At 36.4% G+C, this 19,887-nt stretch overlaps 1 protein-coding gene across 1 annotated transcript in view; it reads left to right on the top strand.

Moving 5' to 3' along the window:
• The window catches only part of Ccdc150 (coiled-coil domain containing 150), a 113,917-nt gene that overhangs the window by 34,261 nt on the left and 59,769 nt on the right, over nucleotides 1-19,887 (top strand). Inside the window, exons 8-13 of the mRNA XM_047546435.1 lie at nucleotides 2,444-2,487; nucleotides 13,524-13,616; nucleotides 15,471-15,578; nucleotides 16,074-16,198; nucleotides 16,450-16,627; nucleotides 17,189-17,257. Coding sequence (XP_047402391.1) covers nucleotides 2,444-2,487; nucleotides 13,524-13,616; nucleotides 15,471-15,578; nucleotides 16,074-16,198; nucleotides 16,450-16,627; nucleotides 17,189-17,257 — 617 coding nt within the window. The remainder of the gene's footprint in view (nucleotides 1-2,443; nucleotides 2,488-13,523; nucleotides 13,617-15,470; nucleotides 15,579-16,073; nucleotides 16,199-16,449; nucleotides 16,628-17,188; nucleotides 17,258-19,887) is intronic.

A 19,887-nucleotide genomic window follows, 5' to 3' on the forward strand; every position in this document is an offset into this window, starting at 1 on the left:
CTTATTATCTCAGTTGAGCCTTACAGCAGTCTTTTTTTTTTTTTTTTTTTTTTGCCGTACTGGGGATCGAACTCAGGGCCTTGTGCTTTCGAGGCAAGCACTCTACCAGCTGAGCTATCTCCCCAGCCCCTTACAGCAGTCTTTTCAAAAAGATAAGAAAATATACCCATTACACCAAAGAAAAAAAGATCATAGAGATTGAACCCAATATCACACAGCAAATAGAATAGGTGGGACTAAACTGCAGATCTTTCTATTATATTAGTTGTCTGTATTGAGGTTTTTTTAAAATGTTATTTTCACATTGGGTTAATGCTTTATTTTTTAATTTTATAAAGAATATGTGAAGACCATTAAAGAAGGAAGATTAAAACAACAGTAATTCATGCTAACATAAGGAAAAAGAAGCCTATCTGAATATTAATTATATGCTTAATTTTGAATTACAGACTTTTTTACATATAAGTAATTTTATTACTTTAAGGTACAAATAGGGGCTGGGATTGTGACTCAGTGGTAGAATGCTTGCCTATTGCCTACCATGTGTGAGGCACTGGATTTTATCCTCAACACCACATATAAATAAATAAAATAAAGGTCCATTGACAACTAAAAAAATATTTTAAAAAGGTACAAATAATTATTCTACTTGAATTAATAAAAATGCCCTTAAATATTTTCATCAATGAATTTTAAAATGTAATTTTTAATTTAATGTAGTAACAAATATTTATATACCTATTACTTAAAGTGATTAAATTGTTCTCCAAAGATAAGCACTTCTCTTTCATTCTTTGATTATTAAAATTGTCAAAACAGATAATATAGTCTTTCTTTTTGATTCTTCACACATTTTAATCAGAGTTAATGAGTCATGGATTTATGTTTTCAAAAAGTATGGTTTTTATAAGGTATATCCTATGTAAAATGTCAGTTTTTATGTGTTTGTCATTTTCTGATTTTAATATTGAAGTAAAAAAACTAAAATATTTCTTTGCATTTTTTACAAAGTCAAATTACTCAGAAAAGTTTGCTTTTTTTTTTTTTTTTTTTATAACTGGGGACTGAACCCAGGGCACTTTACCTCTGAACCACACCCCTGCCCTTTACATTTTTAATTTTGAGACAGGGTCTTGCTACGTTGCTTAGGGCTTCACTAAATTACTGAGGAGTCCTTATACTTTCAATCCTCCTGTCTCACCCTCTCAAGCCCCTGGATTTACAGGCATGTGCCTCCACATAGCCAAAAGTTTACATCTTTTTTTTAAAATATATTTTGGATATTGATAAACCTTTATTTTTATTCATTTATTTATATGCAGTGTTGAGAATCAAACCCAGTGCCTCACACATGCTAGGCAAGCACTCTACCACTGAGCCATAACCCCAGCCCCAAAAGTTTACATCTTTTGACTAAAGTATATAATGCCAAACTGTTCCCCAATTTTCTGCCTTTAATTTTATTTTTATTGCATATACTCCTGAATGGTTTCAAATGTCTCCCCCCACCCCACATAAAATCATCCTCCTGAGCTCTAGGCTAGTATGTTTTATTTTATTTTTTGAGGTGGTAGACATTAACCCAGGGCCTTGCTAATGCTAGGGAAGCACTCTACTGCTAACTTACATTCCCAGTCCTTTTTAAAAATTTCATTTTGAGATAGGGTCTTGCTGAGTTGCCCAGACTGGCATTGAACTTGTGATCTTCATGCCTTAGCTTCCTGAATATCTGGAATTATAGTTGTGTACCACCATGCCTTGTTAGAACAGTACCTACTGCCAACTAAATGTGTATTTGAATGCTCTTCAGATGCATCAAAGCATATGGAAAACTCGTGTTCATTCATTTTTACCCATTTTATCCTCCAAAACTTCTCTTTGCCCTGTATTTCATAGATGAAGGGTCCTGCATCCCAAGTCCAAATGTGATAGGTTCTCCTATTGCTTTTACCCTACCAATAACCACCAAATCTGACAGCCTCTCTGCTTACTGTTTCATAAGTCTGTTTTTCCTCTGCAGCCCCATTGTTATCACCGATGAAAGCCAGCTCTCACTGTTTTACACTGATCTTCCTGCCTTTATTGAATCTTTGGTAGAGTGATCTAACAAAAAACTGCTCAGCACCCTCTCTGGCTTAAAATCCTTCTGACTCATCGTCTATACATTGAGTAAATAAAATGTGGTGTCATTTACCACTGAAAATGACTGTAGACTACTTTCTTGATAATTTTACAGCATAGTTTTCAGTCTATGAAAATCTGAATAGAATCCTTGAATTCTTTTTTCACAAAATATTTATTAAAAAACTTAGTGTCTGTCTGTAAAAATAAAAAAGTAGTCAGCATACAAAAAGACCCTTAGTTTCTGAATAGGAAAAATACTTGTGTTTTCAGTGTAGTAAGTTATTATTATCATCTAGTTATGTGGACTTTTTGTTTTTAGTTTCTAGAGATGACCTCATTTCCAAGTTGGTTGAAGAAAATAAGGTAAGTTTTCAGATTCTAGAGTTTGGAGGTGGTCTTTCCTCTCTTTACTAAGTCATATTTTCTCATTCATGTTGGTTTTTACATGTTGTTTGTCCTAAAAACGTTAAGAAAAAAATTCATGTAAAGAAGTTGCATATTTTGGGTAACACTAGGTATTAGGAACTAAGTGATCATTTATTGCAAGTTGTTAAAGTTTGAAAAGGTGAATTGGCAAAAATGATGAGACATTTGTGGGTTTTGCCAATTATAAACTAATTATTAAAAATTTTGATGAAATTTAAGAGCTACAACTACATGTATTTGATTCCACTAAACTGTACTCTTAAAAATAGTTACAATGGTAATTTTTATATTTATTTTACCATAATTTTAAAAATTTTAAAAAACTTAATTTTTATACCTTATAACTTTTAAAAATTGATCTCTTGATGTAAAGATCCCATTTGAAAAATTTTTTTCTGGTGCCACCTCGTCCTATGTCATGTGATGTTTATCTTTCTTGAAATGCTTCTCCTGGGAAAATAGGAAAGTGATTTTCTCTGTAGTGAAAGAATTTATACTATATTCTTCCTCATTCTACAAGTAGCTGTTAGGGAAAACCCAACCCACAACTCACATCACTGTCAGCTACAATCTCAAAGAAAACTAGTTTGTTTGTGGTTCCCCCGCTCTAAGCTCCACTTCCATACTTCTTGATGAAATGTCTCTTCTTATATTTTAAATAATCCTTGAATGTATTCCTTTGATATCACAAGAGCTTACTGTTAATAGGAAAAAATGCATATGTAGACCCCGAGGTCAGATGCCATTGCTGAGCCCGCCTGACCCCATACTGCTGAGGGACACTGCACTTGCCTCTGTGCTGACTCAGCGAACCCTCGCTGGGGCTCCCCAGCTTCCTTGGAGGCTGGTGCAGGTATTTTGAATTATTCCTGAGGGCGTGGCCATCATCATCGAAGGGTGGCTCCCTTCCTGAGACACCTACAGGAGACTGGAGACCCTTTGACAGGACTCAGGATTCAAGAAGAGGAGGTATTGAGAGACTCGGGACCAACTCAGAGGTGCCGGCTGAATCTCTCCCACTGGGCGAGGCTCCCTGGACAGGGCACTAGTCCGGGAACGCGGGGAACTTTGTGGAGTAGAGTTACCCAGTGAGACTCCCCTGCTGGAGCCGTGAACCTGGACAACCAGGAGCATTATAGAAGAGGACCGCCCAGCGAGAGGCTTCGGCGCAGAGTAAGAGTCCCAGCCCCTGGTGGCAGGACTGGACCACAGGTAGCTTCTCAGAGGAGGGCTGCCCAGTGAGAGAATTTGGTGCAGGGCGAGGCTCCCTGGCCCAGGCAGTAGGTCTGGTCCCCAGGGAACGTCGAGGGCCACTAAGAGAGAGAGTCCCTTGCAGGACCAGGTTCCCCATCCCAGGTGGTAGTTCTGGACCCCAGGGAACATTGCAGAAGAGATCTGCCCAGCGAGAGACTCACTTGCAGGGTGAGGCTTTCTGGCCCAGTAGGTAGGTCCGGACCCCTGGGAACGTCGCAGAGGAGGGCTGCCAAGCCCAGGTGGTAGTTCTGGACTGAAGGGAACTTCTCGGGAGAGCTGCCCAGGGATACTTCCCCACCGAGTGAGTCTTCCCTGCCGGGCGAGGCTTTCCCATCAGGGCGGTAGAACCAGAGACACAGAGCCAGACCAGCCATGCCCCAGCCCTTAGTCTAGTCCCCCTTTGGCTGACTATCGGTCAACAAGTGGAGGCGCCTCTGCCCACTAGCAGGGAATATACCCCACCTGAAGGCCACCACCTCTACAGGGGCATCTTCCTTGTAGAGCACTGCATTATCAAGTTCCTCCAAAACTTCAAGCTACTGAAGGCTAGGAGGTGAGTTATTGGAAATCTACAGGGACACTATAAGTCAATAGAGGACATCTGAGGTATCTCAGAGTTTCACTACTAGAGGGGTAGATACCTGAGCAATATGAGAAAAGGGAAGAAAAACAAACAAACCTAGATGCTACATCAATAATATCCAATGACAGCATGGCAGAAGAAATGTCAGAAAGGGAATTCAGAATATACATAATTAAAATGATCAGAGAAGCAAATGATGAGCTGAAAGAGCAAATGCAGGCCTTGAATGATTGCACCACTCAACAGTTAAAAGAGCAAATGCGGGAAGCAAAAGATCATTTCAATAAAGAGAGATACTGGAAAAAAAAAAAAAAAGCCAAGCAAATCCTTGAAATGAAGGAAACAATAAACCAAATTAAAAACTCCATAGAAAGCATAATTATAGGATAGAACACCTGGAAGACAGAACCTCAGACATTGAAGAAAAAATATTTAATCTTGAAAACAAAGTTGACCAAACAGAGAAGATGGTAAGAAATCATGAACAGAATCTACAAGAACTATGGGATATCATGAAAAGGCCAAATTTAAGACTTATTGGGATTGAGGAAGGCACAGAGGAACAAACCAAAGGAATGAACAATCTATTCAATGAAATAATATCAGAAAATTCCCCAAATCTGAAGAATGAAATGGAAAATCAAGTACAAGAGGCTTATAGGACTCCAAATATACAAAATTACAACAGACCCACACCAAGGCACATTATAATGAAAATACCTATCATACAAAATAAAGAGAATTTCAAAGGCTGCGAGAGAAAAAAATCAAATTACATTCAGGGGGAAACCAATATGGATATCAGCAGATTTTTCAATCCTGACCCTAAAAGCTAGAAGGGCCTGGAACAACATTTTTCAAGCTCTGAAAGAAAAAGGATGCCAACCAAGAATCTTATACCCAGCAAAACTTACCTTCAGATTTGACGACAAAATAAAATCCTTCCATGCTAAACAAAAGCTAAAAGAATTTACAAAAAGAAAACCGGCACTACAGAACATTCGCAGCAAAATATTACATGGGGAAGAGATGATAAACAATGATGTAAATCAGCAAAGGGAGGAGCTACCCTAAAGGAATAGCCAAATAAAGGAGAAACCGAGTCGTGTCAAAAAAACAAAAATGAGCCAAATAACCAGGAATACAAATCATATCTCAATAATAACACTGAACGTTAACGGCCTGAACTCATCAGTCAAAAAACAGACTGGCAGATTGGATTAATAAGAAAGATCCAACAATATGCTGCCTGCAAGAAACTCATCTCATAGAAAGAGATACCCAGAGATTAAAGGGGAAAAGAGGGAAAAAAACATATCATGCACATGAACTCAGCAAAAAAACTGGAGTATCCATCCTCATTTCAGATAATGTGGACCTCAAGCCAAAGTTAGTCAGAAGGGATAAAGAAGGACATTTCATACTGCTTAAGGAAAGCATAAATCAGCAAGACATAACAATCATAAATATCTGTGTCCCAAACAGTGGCCCATCTATGTACATCAAACAAATCCTCAATTCCAGGAATCAAATAGACCACAACACAATACTACTAGGTGATTTTAATACACCTCTCTAACCACTGGACAGATCTTTCAAACAAAAATTGAACAAAGAAACCATAGATCTCAACAACACAATCAATAATTTAGACTTAACAGACATATATAGAATATACCTTCCAACAAAGAGCGAATACACTTTCTTCTCAGCAGCACATGGATTTTTCTCTAAAATAGACCATGTATTATGCCACAAAGCCATGGTTAGCAAATACAAGAAGATAGAGATACTATCTTGTATTCTATTAGATCATAATGGATTGAAACTAGAAATAAATGACAGAATAAAAAACAGAAACTACTCTAACAACTGGAGATTAAATATTACACTATTGAATGATGAGTGGGTAACAGAAGACATCAGGGGGAAATAAAAAAATTATTAGAGGTAAACGAGAACAAAGATACATCATATCAAAATCTCTGGGACACTATGAAAGCAGTATTTAGAGGAAAATTTATTTCATGGAGTGCATTCAATAAAAGAAGAAAAAAATCAACAAATAAATGACCTAACACTACAGCTCATAGCCCTAGAAAAAGAACAGAGCAACACCAAAGTAGTAGAAGACAGGAAATAGTTAAAATCAGAGCTGAAATCAATGAAATTGAAACAAAAGAAACAATTGAGAATATTGACAAAATAAATAGTTGGTTCTTTGAAAAAATAAACAAAATTGATAAACCCTTAGCCACACTAACAAAGAGAAGGAGAGAGAAAACTCAATTACTAAAATTCAGAATGAACAAGGAAATATCACAACAGACACGAGTGAAATACAAAACAATTAGAAGCTATTTTGAAAATCTATACTCCAACAAAATAGAAAATCTCAAAGACATCAACAGGTTTCTAGAGACATATGAATTACCTAAACTGAACCAGGAGGACATACACAATTTAAATAGATCAGTTTCAAGTAATGAAATAGAAGAAGTCATCAAAACCCTACCAACAAAAAAAGTCCAGGCCAAATGGGTTCTCAGCTGAGTTCTACAAAACCTTTAAAGAAGAGCTCATTCCAATACTCCTCAAAGTAGTCTATGAAATAGAAGAGGAGGGAACCCTTCCAAACTCATGCTATGAAGCCAATATCACCCTGATACCTAAACCAGAGAGAGACACATCGAGGAAAGAAAATTTCAGACCAATATCCTTAATGAACATCAACACAAAAATTCTTAACAAAATTTTAGCAAATCGCATACAAAAATGTATTAAAAAGATAGTGCACCACAATCAAATGGGTTTTATCCCAGGGATGCAAGGTTGGTTCAACATCTGGAAATCAATAAATGTAATTCACTATATCAACAGACAAAGTCAAGAATCACATGATTATTTTGATAGATGCAGAAAAAGCATTTGATAAAATACAGCATCCCTTCATACTCAAAACACTAGAAAAAATAGGGATAGTGGGAACATTCCTTAACATTGTAAAGGCTATCTATGCTAAGCCCATGGCCAATATCATTCTAAATGGTGAAAAACTGAAAGCATTCCCCCTAAAAACTGGAACAAGGCAGGGATGCCCTCTTTCACCACTTCTATTCAACAATGTCCTCGAAACTCTAGCCAGAGCAAACAGTCCAAAAAAATTAAAGGAATACAAATAGGAAAAGAAGAACTCAAACTATCCCTATTTGCTGATGACATGATTATATATTTAGAGGAACTGGGAAATTCCACCAGAAAACTTTTAGAACTCATAAGTGAATTCAGTAAAGTAGCAGGATATGAGATCAATGATCATAAATCTAATGCGTTTTTATTCATAAGTGACGAATCCTCAGAGAAGTTAGGAAAACTAGCCCATTCACAATAACCTTGAAAAAAATAAAATACTTGGTAACTGATCTAACAAAAAAGGTGAAAGACCTCTACAATGAGAACTATAGTACACTAAAGAAAGAAATTAAAGAAAACCTTAGAAGATGGAAAGATCTCCCATGTTCTTGGATAGGCAGAATTAATATTGTCAAAATGGTCATACTACCAAAAGTGCTATACAGATTCAATGCAATTCCAATTAAAATCCCAATGATGTACCTCACAGAAATAGAGCAAGCAATCATGAAATTCATCTGGAAGAATAAGAAATAGAGCAAGCAATCATGAAATTCATCTGGAAGAATAAGAAACCCAGAGTAGCTAAAGTAATCCTTAGCAGGAAGAGTGAAGCAGGGGGTATCGCAATACCAGACCTTCAACTATACTACAAAGCAATAGTAACAAAAACGGCATGGTATTGACACCAAAATAGGTGAATCAATGGTACAGAATAGAGGACACAGACACAAACCCTAATAAATACGGTTTTCTCATACTAGACAAAGGGGCCAAAAACATGCAGTGGAGAAAAGATAGGCTCTTCAACAAATGGTGCTGGGAAAACTGGAAATCCATACGCAGCAGAATGAAACTAAACCCCTATCTCTCACCCTGCACAAAACTCAACTCAAAGTGGATCAAGGACCTTGGAATCAGACCAGAGACCCTGCATCTTATAGAAGAAAAAGTAGGTCCAAATCTTCAACTTGTTGGCTTAGGATCAGACTTCCTTAACATGACTCCCATAGCACAAGAAATAAAAGTGAGAATCAACAACTGGGATAGATTCAAACTAAAAAGCTTTCTCTCAGCAAAGGATACTATCAGGGTTTGGGGAGATGTTTGATCTCTAGCACCCAAAAAAAAAAAAAAAAAAAAAAAAAAAGATACTATCAGCAATGTGAAGAGAGAGCCTACAGAATGGGAGAAAATTTTTGCCACTCATACTTCAGATAGAGCACTTATTTCCAGAATCTATAAAGAACTCAAAAACTCTACACCAAGAATACTAATAACCCAATCAACAAATGGGCTAAGGAAATGAACAGACACTTCACAGAAGATGTACAAGCAATCAACAGATATATGAAAAAATGTTCAACATCTCTGGTAATAAGAGAAACACAAATCAAAACTACCCTAAGATTTCATCTCACCCCAATTAGAATGGTCATTATCAAGAATACAAGCAACAATGGGTGTTGGAGAGGATGTGGGGAAAAAGGTATACTCATACATTGCTGTTGGAATTGCAAGTTAGTGCAACCACTCTGGAAAGCAGTGTGTAGATTCCTTAGAAAACTTGGAATGGAACCACCATTTAACCCAGCTATCCCACTCCTTGGCCTATACCCAAAGGACTTAAAATCAGCATACTACAGAGATACAGCCACATCAATGTTCATTGCTGCTCAATTCACCATAGCCAGATTGTGGAACCAACCTAGATGCCCTTCAGTTGATGAGTGGATAAAGAAACTGTGATATATATATATATATATATATATATATATATATATATATATATATACACACACACACACACACACACACACACACACACAATGGAATATTACTCAGCCATAAAGAATAATAAAATTATGGCATTTGCAGGCAAATGGATGAAATTGGAGAATATCATGGTAAGTGAGATAAGCCAATCTCAAATAAACCAAAGGACAAATGATGTCGCTGATAAGCGGATGATGATACAAAATGGGGGGTGGGAGGGAGGCAAGTATGGAGGAAGGAGAGACTGTATAGAGGGAAAAAAAGAGGTGGGAGGGGTGGGGGGAAGGAAAAAAAATAACAGAATGACTCAAACACCATTATCCTATGTAAATGTATGATTACATAAATGGTATGCCACTATTTCATGTACGAACAGAGTTGTATCCCATTTGTTTACAATAAAAAAATTTAAAAAAAGAAAAATAGTAGACATGTAAATATAATAGCTCAAAAGATAAAACCTCTCTTAAAAGTGACAATATTTATATACATATAAAAACTCTTAACTCCCATCAGAATATTTATTAGGAACAGCATGTTTTCAAAATGACAACCATCTCTAGACTATTAAAATAGAGTAATAACTCCATGGCCAACGTGTTCAAAATAAACCCATGAAATTTATGATATGTAGTAAAGTCATCTATGCTAATCCTCTGGTTCTAATGTTTTAAAAGTAATTCCATTTCAATGCCACCTTCAGTGGGTCCAAGACTGTGACACCTAAATATATAAAAAACAGGACCTTGATCTTCCATCTCAGGGGAAATTTGAATCCAGGACTCTAAAATTTAGGGGATGACTGAGGAAAGAATGGAACCAGAAAAAACCCTGATTTCTCATCATTCCTTCAAAGACTCGTGTAACCCCAGCTCCCATGAGTATGACATGGTAACTCTGTAGCTCTGTTTAGAAGCAGCTGGGTGTTCCTGGATTATCTGTCCAAGAGGCCCCTCTCTTCTTCACGACTCTCACAGTGTCTCCGTGGATAGCCTGCTGAAAATATGCCTCATTCCTCACCCAGTGATCTGGAAGGAAGAAGAGAGGCTGTTTGAATTCATGGATGCAGTTCTTAGACCTGAAGCCTGGTGAATACCTCGTGGTGCTCTGGTAGCACTGGGTACACATGCTGTCTCTTAAGCTTCATCTTGAGCTCACAGTGTCTACATGACCCAGAGGTGCTTAGGCTCAAGGCCCACATCCTCTACCTCCTCCTCAGATTCTGATGACCACTCCCTCTTCTGGCCAGAGCACTGAAGTTGAAGCCCAAGTTCTACCCTCTGTGTGGAGTCAGAAAACTTGGATAAATCTACTTCTAGCTTCTCTGAATCTGATGACTGCTTCTCCTTCCGCTTCAGGACAGAGGAATGTGTCTGAAGACCAGGATCTACCCTCTCAGTCAAGTCAGAAAACTGACAAATCCACTTCTACCTCCTTCTCAGAATCAGATGACTACTCCTCTTTTCTCTCTTGGACAGAGGACAATGTGAAGGGTGGGGTCAGAAAACACTGACAAATTCTGCCTCCACTTCTGAATCTGAAGACTGCATCTCTTCTTTTCTGGACAGAAGACAGTCTGAATCCTGGGTTCTATACTCCGGGTCAAGTCAGAAAACTCTGGCAGATCCACATTCATCTTCTTTGAATCCAGAGATCACCCATGTTCCTCTTCTGCCTGAATGACTGGGGCAGAAGGCTGGGCTGAGTAAAGAAACCAAAGTAAAGGTGCTTTGTTCAGTGTTCAGTATTAAACCTTTTATCATCTAAGCCCAGTCCACCACCAGAAAACCCAGGCCATTTCAGCTCTTGCTTTCTCCTTAGCCATCGTTCCATCTTTCCCCTTTGCTGATCTCTATCTCCTCCTGATTTTCTTTTCCATGATCCCATCTTCATGGTTTTAAAACTCATCCTCATTGTGCAAACTTTCTCCTTTGCAGGAAATGACCCTGCTTACATCCCCTCTATCCATTTCTTCTGTTTGGATCATATCTCCAAACCCAGTTCCTCTCTCTGCAGGTTTTCTTCTATGTGGACTTCCTTGTCCCACATCCTGTCATCTTCTTCTCCCAAACTGGGCTTCCTTAGTCTACCTTTCCTGGCTTACCCACCCCTTGTTCCATGCCATCCACTGTCTCATATCTCTTCCCACTCCAGCTCCCTCATCTTGTGGTCCTGGGACTTTGTCATTCACCACTATCTCCAGGTAGTACTCTGAGGTGCTAGGCTGGGAATCGTGGTCCTCAGAATGGATGCACAACTGATAAGTGGCCATGAGTTCTCCCAAACTTGCTTCTCTTCCACAAAACCCAGGCTCGGATCTGTGCAAACCCTCTGGAATCTGGTTGAACCTGAGCCCTTTTGTACCTCTCCATGTAGGGGAGAAATCTGCAGTAATCAGCCCTGAGGTGAAACTTGCCCACTGTGCTGCCACACAGGCCCCTGGAGTCTGCCCCTTCCTCTCTGCACATTCCCATTTCAGAGCTCAGTCTGGCACAAGAGGGAGAAGAATGTCAAGGAAATTTAGGGAGAGCAGAGATAAGTCCTCTCAAGAGGAAGATAATAAGTATAAAGAAAAGACGAGGCACACTGAATTGTCAGCTGAAAAACTTAAATGAAAGCCCTTGATTTTCAAAGCTGTTCTGCTAAATGTCACTGACCTTTACTATCTTCAGGAATCAGTCCTGAGGACACATTCTAAGGCATCGTTGAATCTGGGAAATATTTTGAGAACCTAAAATACAAAACTGCGTGTGCTCACACACTCTTCACGTGGTGTCTACAATTTTGGGAGTTTATAGATTAACTAAAAGTCTGCCTCTCAATTCCAATTAATCTCACCTGCATGGCAAATTTGTGAGCTCCAGTATTGCTCTTGACCTACATATTTCACTACCTCTTATGTACTGTAAAGAGAAATGTCATATGTACAACAAGAAAAAATGGAACATTCTGCCATTCCAGACACTGTTTTCTCCTGAGAAGGGGGGAAACACATGGCATGTGATGTGGTACCTGATGGAACTGGGGAGTTGCTCACAAACTTCCCAGCTTAGGCCTCTGCTTTCTACCTTGGTAACTGAGTCATGCTTTGTGTCTCACTAAAAGTTGTAAATAAATACCTATTCAAAACAAAAAAAAATGCATGTGTAATATAAGAAATACGTAATCATGGAGAGTAGAATTTTCTTGATATAAGGATATTAGTAAATATTTAGGTTATGGATTAGGCAGTTCTTTCTGGTTGGAATCCCAATGTGGGAATAAACTTAATAAATAGTTTTTTTTTTTTTTTTACAATAGATCATATTTTTAGAGCAGTTTTAGGTTCCCAGGAAAACTGATCAGAAGGCATAGAGATATCCCAGATCCCTCCTGCCCCTACACAATCCTCCCTTATTATCACCATCCCCATTGGAGTGGTAAATTATCACAATTGATGACTCTGTATTGACATAGTAAAGTCTGTAATTTACATTAGGGTTCACTCTTACAGTTGTACAGTCTATGGATTTGGACAAATATAATGACATGCATTCACTATTATAGTATCATACAAAGTACTTTCGCTGTCCTAAAAATCTTCTGTTACCCTTCCCCTGGCAACCACTGATATTTTTACTGTCTTCATAGATTTGCCTTCTCCAGAGTATCATATGGTTGGAATCATACAATACATGTAGCCTTTTTAGACTGGCTTCTTTCACTTAGTATTTAATTAAGTTTTGGCAATTATGAATAAAACTGCTATAAATATATGTGGGCAGGTTTTTGTGTAGACATAAGTTTTCAGCTCTTTTGGGTAAATACCAAAGCGCATGATTGCTGGATCATATGGTAATAACAATTTGAATTTTGTAAGAAATCACCAAACTGTCTTCCAAAGTGGCTTTATCATTTTGCTTTTCCATCAACAGTGAATGAGAGTGCCTGTTGCTCTATATCCTCACCACCATTTGGTGCTGTTAGTGTTCTGGACTTTGACTATTCTGATAGGTGTATAATGGTATCTTGTTTTGTATAAACAGTTTTGATAAATAATTTTAAAACGTTAAGAGAAATTTGGGAGTTGAAGATAGCAAGGTTTTTAAAAATTTGTGTAGGACAAATACATATGTATCTCATTGGAAAACTTGAACTACTACTGGCCAGAATAAAGATAGGTATTTTTATGGAGATATATGTTATATCTTGTGCATGTGAAAAAGAGAAGTTTTTTTCATTCCAATAGAACATGCAAATGTCTGTCAACAAAGAACATGAAGAAAACACATATTTGAAGTCTGAAATGCTATCCCTTCAAGAAGCATCAGCAAAAACACAGGTAAATATTCACTTTTTTAAATGTTATTTAATTTTGTTCAATTAAAGAATCAAGATTAATCCTGATTATATAAATGCATACTATGTATCATCTAATCATTTACTTTCATAAGATCTGCTTCATCCATGAAGCATTATCAAATTAGCTATAGTTTTCATTTTGATCTCCAAATCCTGTGACACAATAATATATAAGATCTATCACTAAATCATACACTAGTTTACAGTTTGTTTCATTTCTAATTTAGTTGTTAAATATGCCTCTGCAGTGAACTTAGAAGCAGTTCAATGGCAAGGGCTACATATTATACTTTGTATTTTCTGTAGCAAATAGCACAGTAGGAACTTAATGCTTGTTGGATTTTGGAGTTATGTGTAATCATTTTCAGTGAGTTTGTGGTTCCTAAATTTAGCAGATACTTTAAATCTATATTAATACATGCATATATATTTTAGAGAACTGCCATGTATACAACAAACTAGAATTATCACAGAGCCCAGTGAAGTAGTGTTTATCACTTAAAACAACTTTTCTGTTGGTACAATTTGATTACTACAATGTTAGGATCATAATGTATGATGCTTTCTTTATAATAAAGAAAATACAAATATGTCTTTTTATAAAATAATAACAAAACCTACTACTATTACTCTTACTTTACTATTACTAAACAAATAGTAGTTAACATTTTTTCTGAACCCATTTCACATTCTAGGTACAATTGTAAGCACAATATATTACTAGCAATTTGTAATCCTTACAGTACTATGACATAGAAACTCTTAGTTCCATTTTAAAGTGAGGAAGCTGGTACACAAAAAGTTTTAAGAGTGTAGTTCATAAGTGACAGTTGGAATTTGAACTCAGGTAATCTGCCTCTAAAGTGGGGGGAAAGAATTATATTTTCGAGGATCAGGTGTTCTCCATGTGTCTCACTTCTAGGTATTTCTTGATGCATGGTTTGTACATCTGGTTATGACTTTTAACATACTCCTTAATGTGTTCCTAGATACTGTATGGCATAGTACAGTATGCTTGCTAGATCATCTTTCATTTATCTTAACATTTTATGTATTTTTTCCTGTTGCTCCATTGGAGTGATATGCTCTTATCCTAGAAGAACTTGTTCATTGAAACACAAGGTCCTTGCCAAATCTACCTTGTAAAAAATAGCTGATAATTCAAAGGAACATTTTTTACAATATAAATTTCAAAATATCAATAGACAAGAATTATTAACTAGGGCCGGTGATTTGTATCTCAGTAACAGAGCATTTGTCTAGCATGTATGAGGCCCTTGGTTCAATTCCCAGTATCATTAAGTAGAGAATTCTTAAAACTATGTGTATGATCTGTATCACAAAGGTTTTGTTTCATTCTAAAAGATTAATCTCATGATAGTAAATCCATCCATATTTTGCTTTTATCAGTACTATCTTTGGTGGCAAAGGAACTTAGATATTTCATGTTATTAGCTAAATAATTCTGAATGCTCATCATGTAGTATAGAAATGAATTTATACAAGATTGGCTAGGTACCTAAATTGTAAATTCCATTCTACAGATGTCTTGTGCTAATTGATCAGTGATCAAAATTTTGAAGAACAGATCAGTAAAATGCCAGATGACTTAGCTACTCTACCCAATCAACAGATCTCTTCTTTTAATTTAGAATTTTTTAGAATTTGGACTCCAGATATTTTAAAGTACTTTATAAGCTGGTGAAACATTAATTGGAAATAGGTTAAATAAATTTGATTCTATAGTGAGATACTATGCAATCATTAAAAATTATAATATATGTGAAATAATTCTTTTTTAAAAGATCTGTGACATGTATGTATGTTGTCTTAGATTTCAAATGACCAACTGAGTAGAAAGTGCTCAGAGCTAAGCAGTATGCTTCAGAATGTTACTGTGGAAAATGCCAAGATTATTGCTGACCACCAAGCCATTCTGCAGGTATTCACTTAACACTAGTGAACTTCTGCTAGAAGCAGCAGAAAGCCAACCTAAGAGGTCAGAAAATGTGCATAACCAACTAAATAAATGAAATATTTAAACCATTCCAAAAGTTTACTAAATTATTATTATTTTTATTAGTTTCCAGTTTTCATCAGAGGAATGATTTGGCCTTACACTTGGTACTTTATAATGGTTTCTTTTCAAATATTGTTACTTTTAAGTATGTATTGATGTTAGGAGTTTTACAGAATTTGCAGCAGACTGGGTAAACCATGTCTCTTGTTATGGACTAGTAGAGGTTTAAAATTATAGAACTGTGGTCAACTCAGTGTGGAACAATGAGAAAGCTTAGACATTAAATTCTATTAAAATAGATTTTATGGAGATAAAACTTGTATATTGTAAGTTAGTTTGATGTCTTTGATCAGATATTCTGAAAAATATACCCTATCAAATGGCATCTTAACTTTTACTATTATTCCTAACACTCAGGTAGAGCAAAAAATGATGACACAGACATTTCAAGAACAAAACATACTGTTGGATGCAGCCCATGCCAGCATCACAAGTGAACTATACACAGTTCAGAATGAGAAAACCCAGCTCCAAACACATCTGTAAGTAAATTAGGGGCAACTTCTTATTCATCTTTTGTTCTTGCACTTGTATTTCTTCAATAAAAGTATTTAATTCCATTATTGCTGGGCCAGCCACAAAGATAAAGATTCTGTCTTTGACAACTCGTTTTGTTCGAACATTTTGGTAACTACTCCCCGGCAGGAGTTATGTTCTATAAGAACATTTTTCATTATTCTGTTAAAATAGAACTCTCATTTAACTTTCATGTCTCCTTGTTCTCTTCCTGCAGGGACCATTTAATCCTTGAGCATAACCAGTGTATACAGAAAGCACAGGATGCTGAGAAGAGGACAGCTGCACAGAAGGAACTTCTAGAATCAACTATTACAAGATTGAGAGATGAACTGGAAGCATCATTGCAAGAGAAGAAGTGTCTGCTGGAGGATAATGAAAGATTTCAGAGAGAGGTAGGGAAAAGCAGATTTATATTACCTCCTTCTTGCAGTGTGGTGATGCTGTTTTAAAATTCTGTTCTACTCTTAAGTGCAAAAGACATGAAAAGAAAGAAAATTCAGAGCAGTTTGTCTGAGTTGCCCTTTAAAGAAATGGCTAGGGGCTAATCTGTGCATTTGGACATATGAAATCATCTGGGCCAAATAGTGTAGTTTACCTTATACAGCATTAGTAAATGTCAAATAATAATTCACACATCCTCCTGTAAGTTAAGGGGTCAGATTTTAAAAATTAATTTTCTCTGAAGGAGTTGGGATAGTGGAGGTCAAGGGGAAGAGCCCTTTTTTCCTAGTTAGGAAGGAATCAGCATAGTCTGACATGCAGGCGTGTCTTTCTACTTGCAGGGCTATTTGTGAAGTCTGCTCTGCCTCAGAGACTCCCTGACTGGCCCCTTTTCTGAGAGGATGTGCTATCTCTGCAGTGTAGGTATTAACTATCATGCAGGATGTGTCTGATATAGTAGAGCCTGTCAACTGCTATAAAATTGACCCATTTCTTTTTCCTCCCTTGGGCAGGTTAATAAAACAGAAAAAGAAATAGCACAAGAGAAAAGCAATTTGGAAAACGAATTAGCTAAAAACAAGGTATTCACACTTTATTTATTGATATTCACTGTATTTAATTTCCTTCTGATTGCTGATAAAGATATCAGCTTATCTTAATAAGGAGATGGGTGATTTTTTGATTACCAAGTTGTGGAGGAAAGGGAGTCACAAAGCTGATGCTACTTGGAGCATTCCAATCACTGCAGCAGAAGGGTGCTTCCAGGGGACTTTTGCTTATTGAACATAGAGGATGTGCCAGTGAGTCTTCACTGCCTTTGACCCCAGTGTTCCCTGAGAGTGAGCTAATGGGCCTGTGAGAGACAAAGGGATGTTTGCAGACACTGCTGATTTAAAAAAAAAGAAAAAAAGAAAAAGCTAATTAACTTAGGCTTCCTAAGCACCTATTAGCACCTGCCATTTTATTTTGAAGGTACTCTTTTCCCTCTTTCTTTTTAAAATTTTTTCAGAAACTGAGACATAATATTGGTACATCTTTATTGGGTACATTATGGTAATTCAGTACATGTGTACATGTGTAATAATCAAACCAGGGGAATAAGTACTTCCATCTCTTCAAACATTAACTAAATTTATATATATCAGGAATATTATATTCTTTTTCTCTAAACATTTGGAAATACATTATTTTAACCAATAGTTACCCTACTCTGCTATAGAAAACCAGAACTAATTCTTCCTCCTGTTAGTTTTGGTGGCCCTTATGTAACTCTTACCCCTGCCCCTTGCCCTTCCTGGTCTCTAGTGACCACTATTCCATTCTTCTGTGACATCAACTTTTTAGTTTCCTCAAGGGAATGAGAACATGTGATATTTGTCTTTCTGATTTCATTTAACATGGTCACCTCCAGTTCCATCCATGTTGCTACAAATGACAGGACTTCATACTTTTTATGGCTGAATAATATTTTATTAGGTATATGTACCACATTCTCTCTATCCATTTATCCACTGATGAGCATCTGAGTTGATGCCATATCTTAGCTAATGTGAATAGTACTGCAGTAAACATGGGGATGCAGGTATCTCTTCAGTATAATGATTTCATCTCATTTGAGTATATGCCCATTAGTGGGATTGTTGGATCATATGGTAGTTCTGTTTTTAATTTTTTAAGGAATCTCCACACTGTTTTCTATAACCATTGTACTAATTTACATTTCCACTAACAGCATATATGAATTCCTCATTCACCACATCCTTACCAGCATTCGTTACAGTTTGTCCTTTTGGTAATAGCTATTCTGAATGGGACAAGATGTTATCTCATTAGTTTTGATTTTTATTTCCCTGATGATCAGTGAGATAAACATTTTTTTTTCACATACTTGTTGGCCATTTGTATGTCCTTTTTTTAAGAAATATCTATTTAGATCTTTATCTTTAGCCCATTTTTAATTGGATTACTAAATTAGTGGTGTTCAGTTTTTATAGTTGCTTATGTATGCTGGATGTTAGACTCTTGTTGGAGGCAGAGTTTGCAAATATTTTCTCCCATTCTGTTGGTTCTCTCTTAATTCTGTTATTTCCTCTGCTGTGCATTTGATAAAAATCCATTTTTCTATTTTTAGTTTTGTTGCTTGTGCCTTTGGGTTTATGTCCAAAATAATCTTTGCCTATATGAATGTCTTGAACTGGTTTCCCTATGTTTTCTTGTGGTAATTTAATAGTTTCAGGTGTTATATTTGGGTCTTTGATCCATTTTGAATTTAATTTTGTACATGACGAGAGGAATAGATCTAGTTTCATTTTTCTGCATATGTATTTCCAGTTTTGCCAGCACCATTTATTGAAGAGACTGTCTTTTCTGTACTGTATGCCCATGGTACCTTTGTCAAAAATCAGTTGACTGTATGTATGTGGATAAATTTCTGGGTTCTCTATTCTGTTTATGGGTCTATGTGTTGGTTTTTACACCAGTATTATTTTAGTTATAGTTTTGTAATATATTTTGAAGAGGGGTATTGTGCTTTTTAAATTTTTTGCTTAGGATGACTTTGGGTATTCTAGGTCTTCTGTGGTTCCACAAGAATTTTAGGATCGTGTTTTCTATTTCTATGAAGAATGTGATTGGTATTTTTAGGGACTGCATTGAATCTGTAGATCACTTTGGTAGTATAGTCAACAATTTTTATTCTTCTAATCCATGAACATGGGATATCTTTCCATCTTTTTGTGTCCTCTATAATTTTTTTATTAACATTTTATAGTTTTCATCGTGGAGATCTTTCATTTCCTTGCTTAAATTTATTCCTAAATATTTTTGCAGCTGTTGTGAATAGATTGTTTTCTTGATTTCTTTTTTAGCAAGCTCATCATTTCAGTATTAAAATACTATATTTTTTTTTGTAAGTTCATTTTGTATCCTTCAGTATTACTGTATCAGCTCTAACAGTTTTTTTGATGTGGAATATTTAGGTTTTTCTATGTATAAAATCTTGCTAACTATAAAATTTGCTAACATGGATAATTTAACTTTTACCTTTACAATTTAGATGGCCTTTATTTCTTTCTCTCGACTAATTGCTCTTGCTGAGGCTTACAATATCCATTAAATAAGAGAGGTTTAAGTGGGCATTCTGTCCTGTTCCAGATCTTAGAGGAAATGCTTTTGTCTTTTGCCTATTCATTATGCTATTGGCCTTGGGTTT

Source organism: Sciurus carolinensis, chromosome 3 (assembly GCF_902686445.1).
Source record: "Sciurus carolinensis chromosome 3, mSciCar1.2, whole genome shotgun sequence".
Lineage (NCBI taxonomy): Eukaryota > Metazoa > Chordata > Mammalia > Rodentia > Sciuridae > Sciurus > Sciurus carolinensis.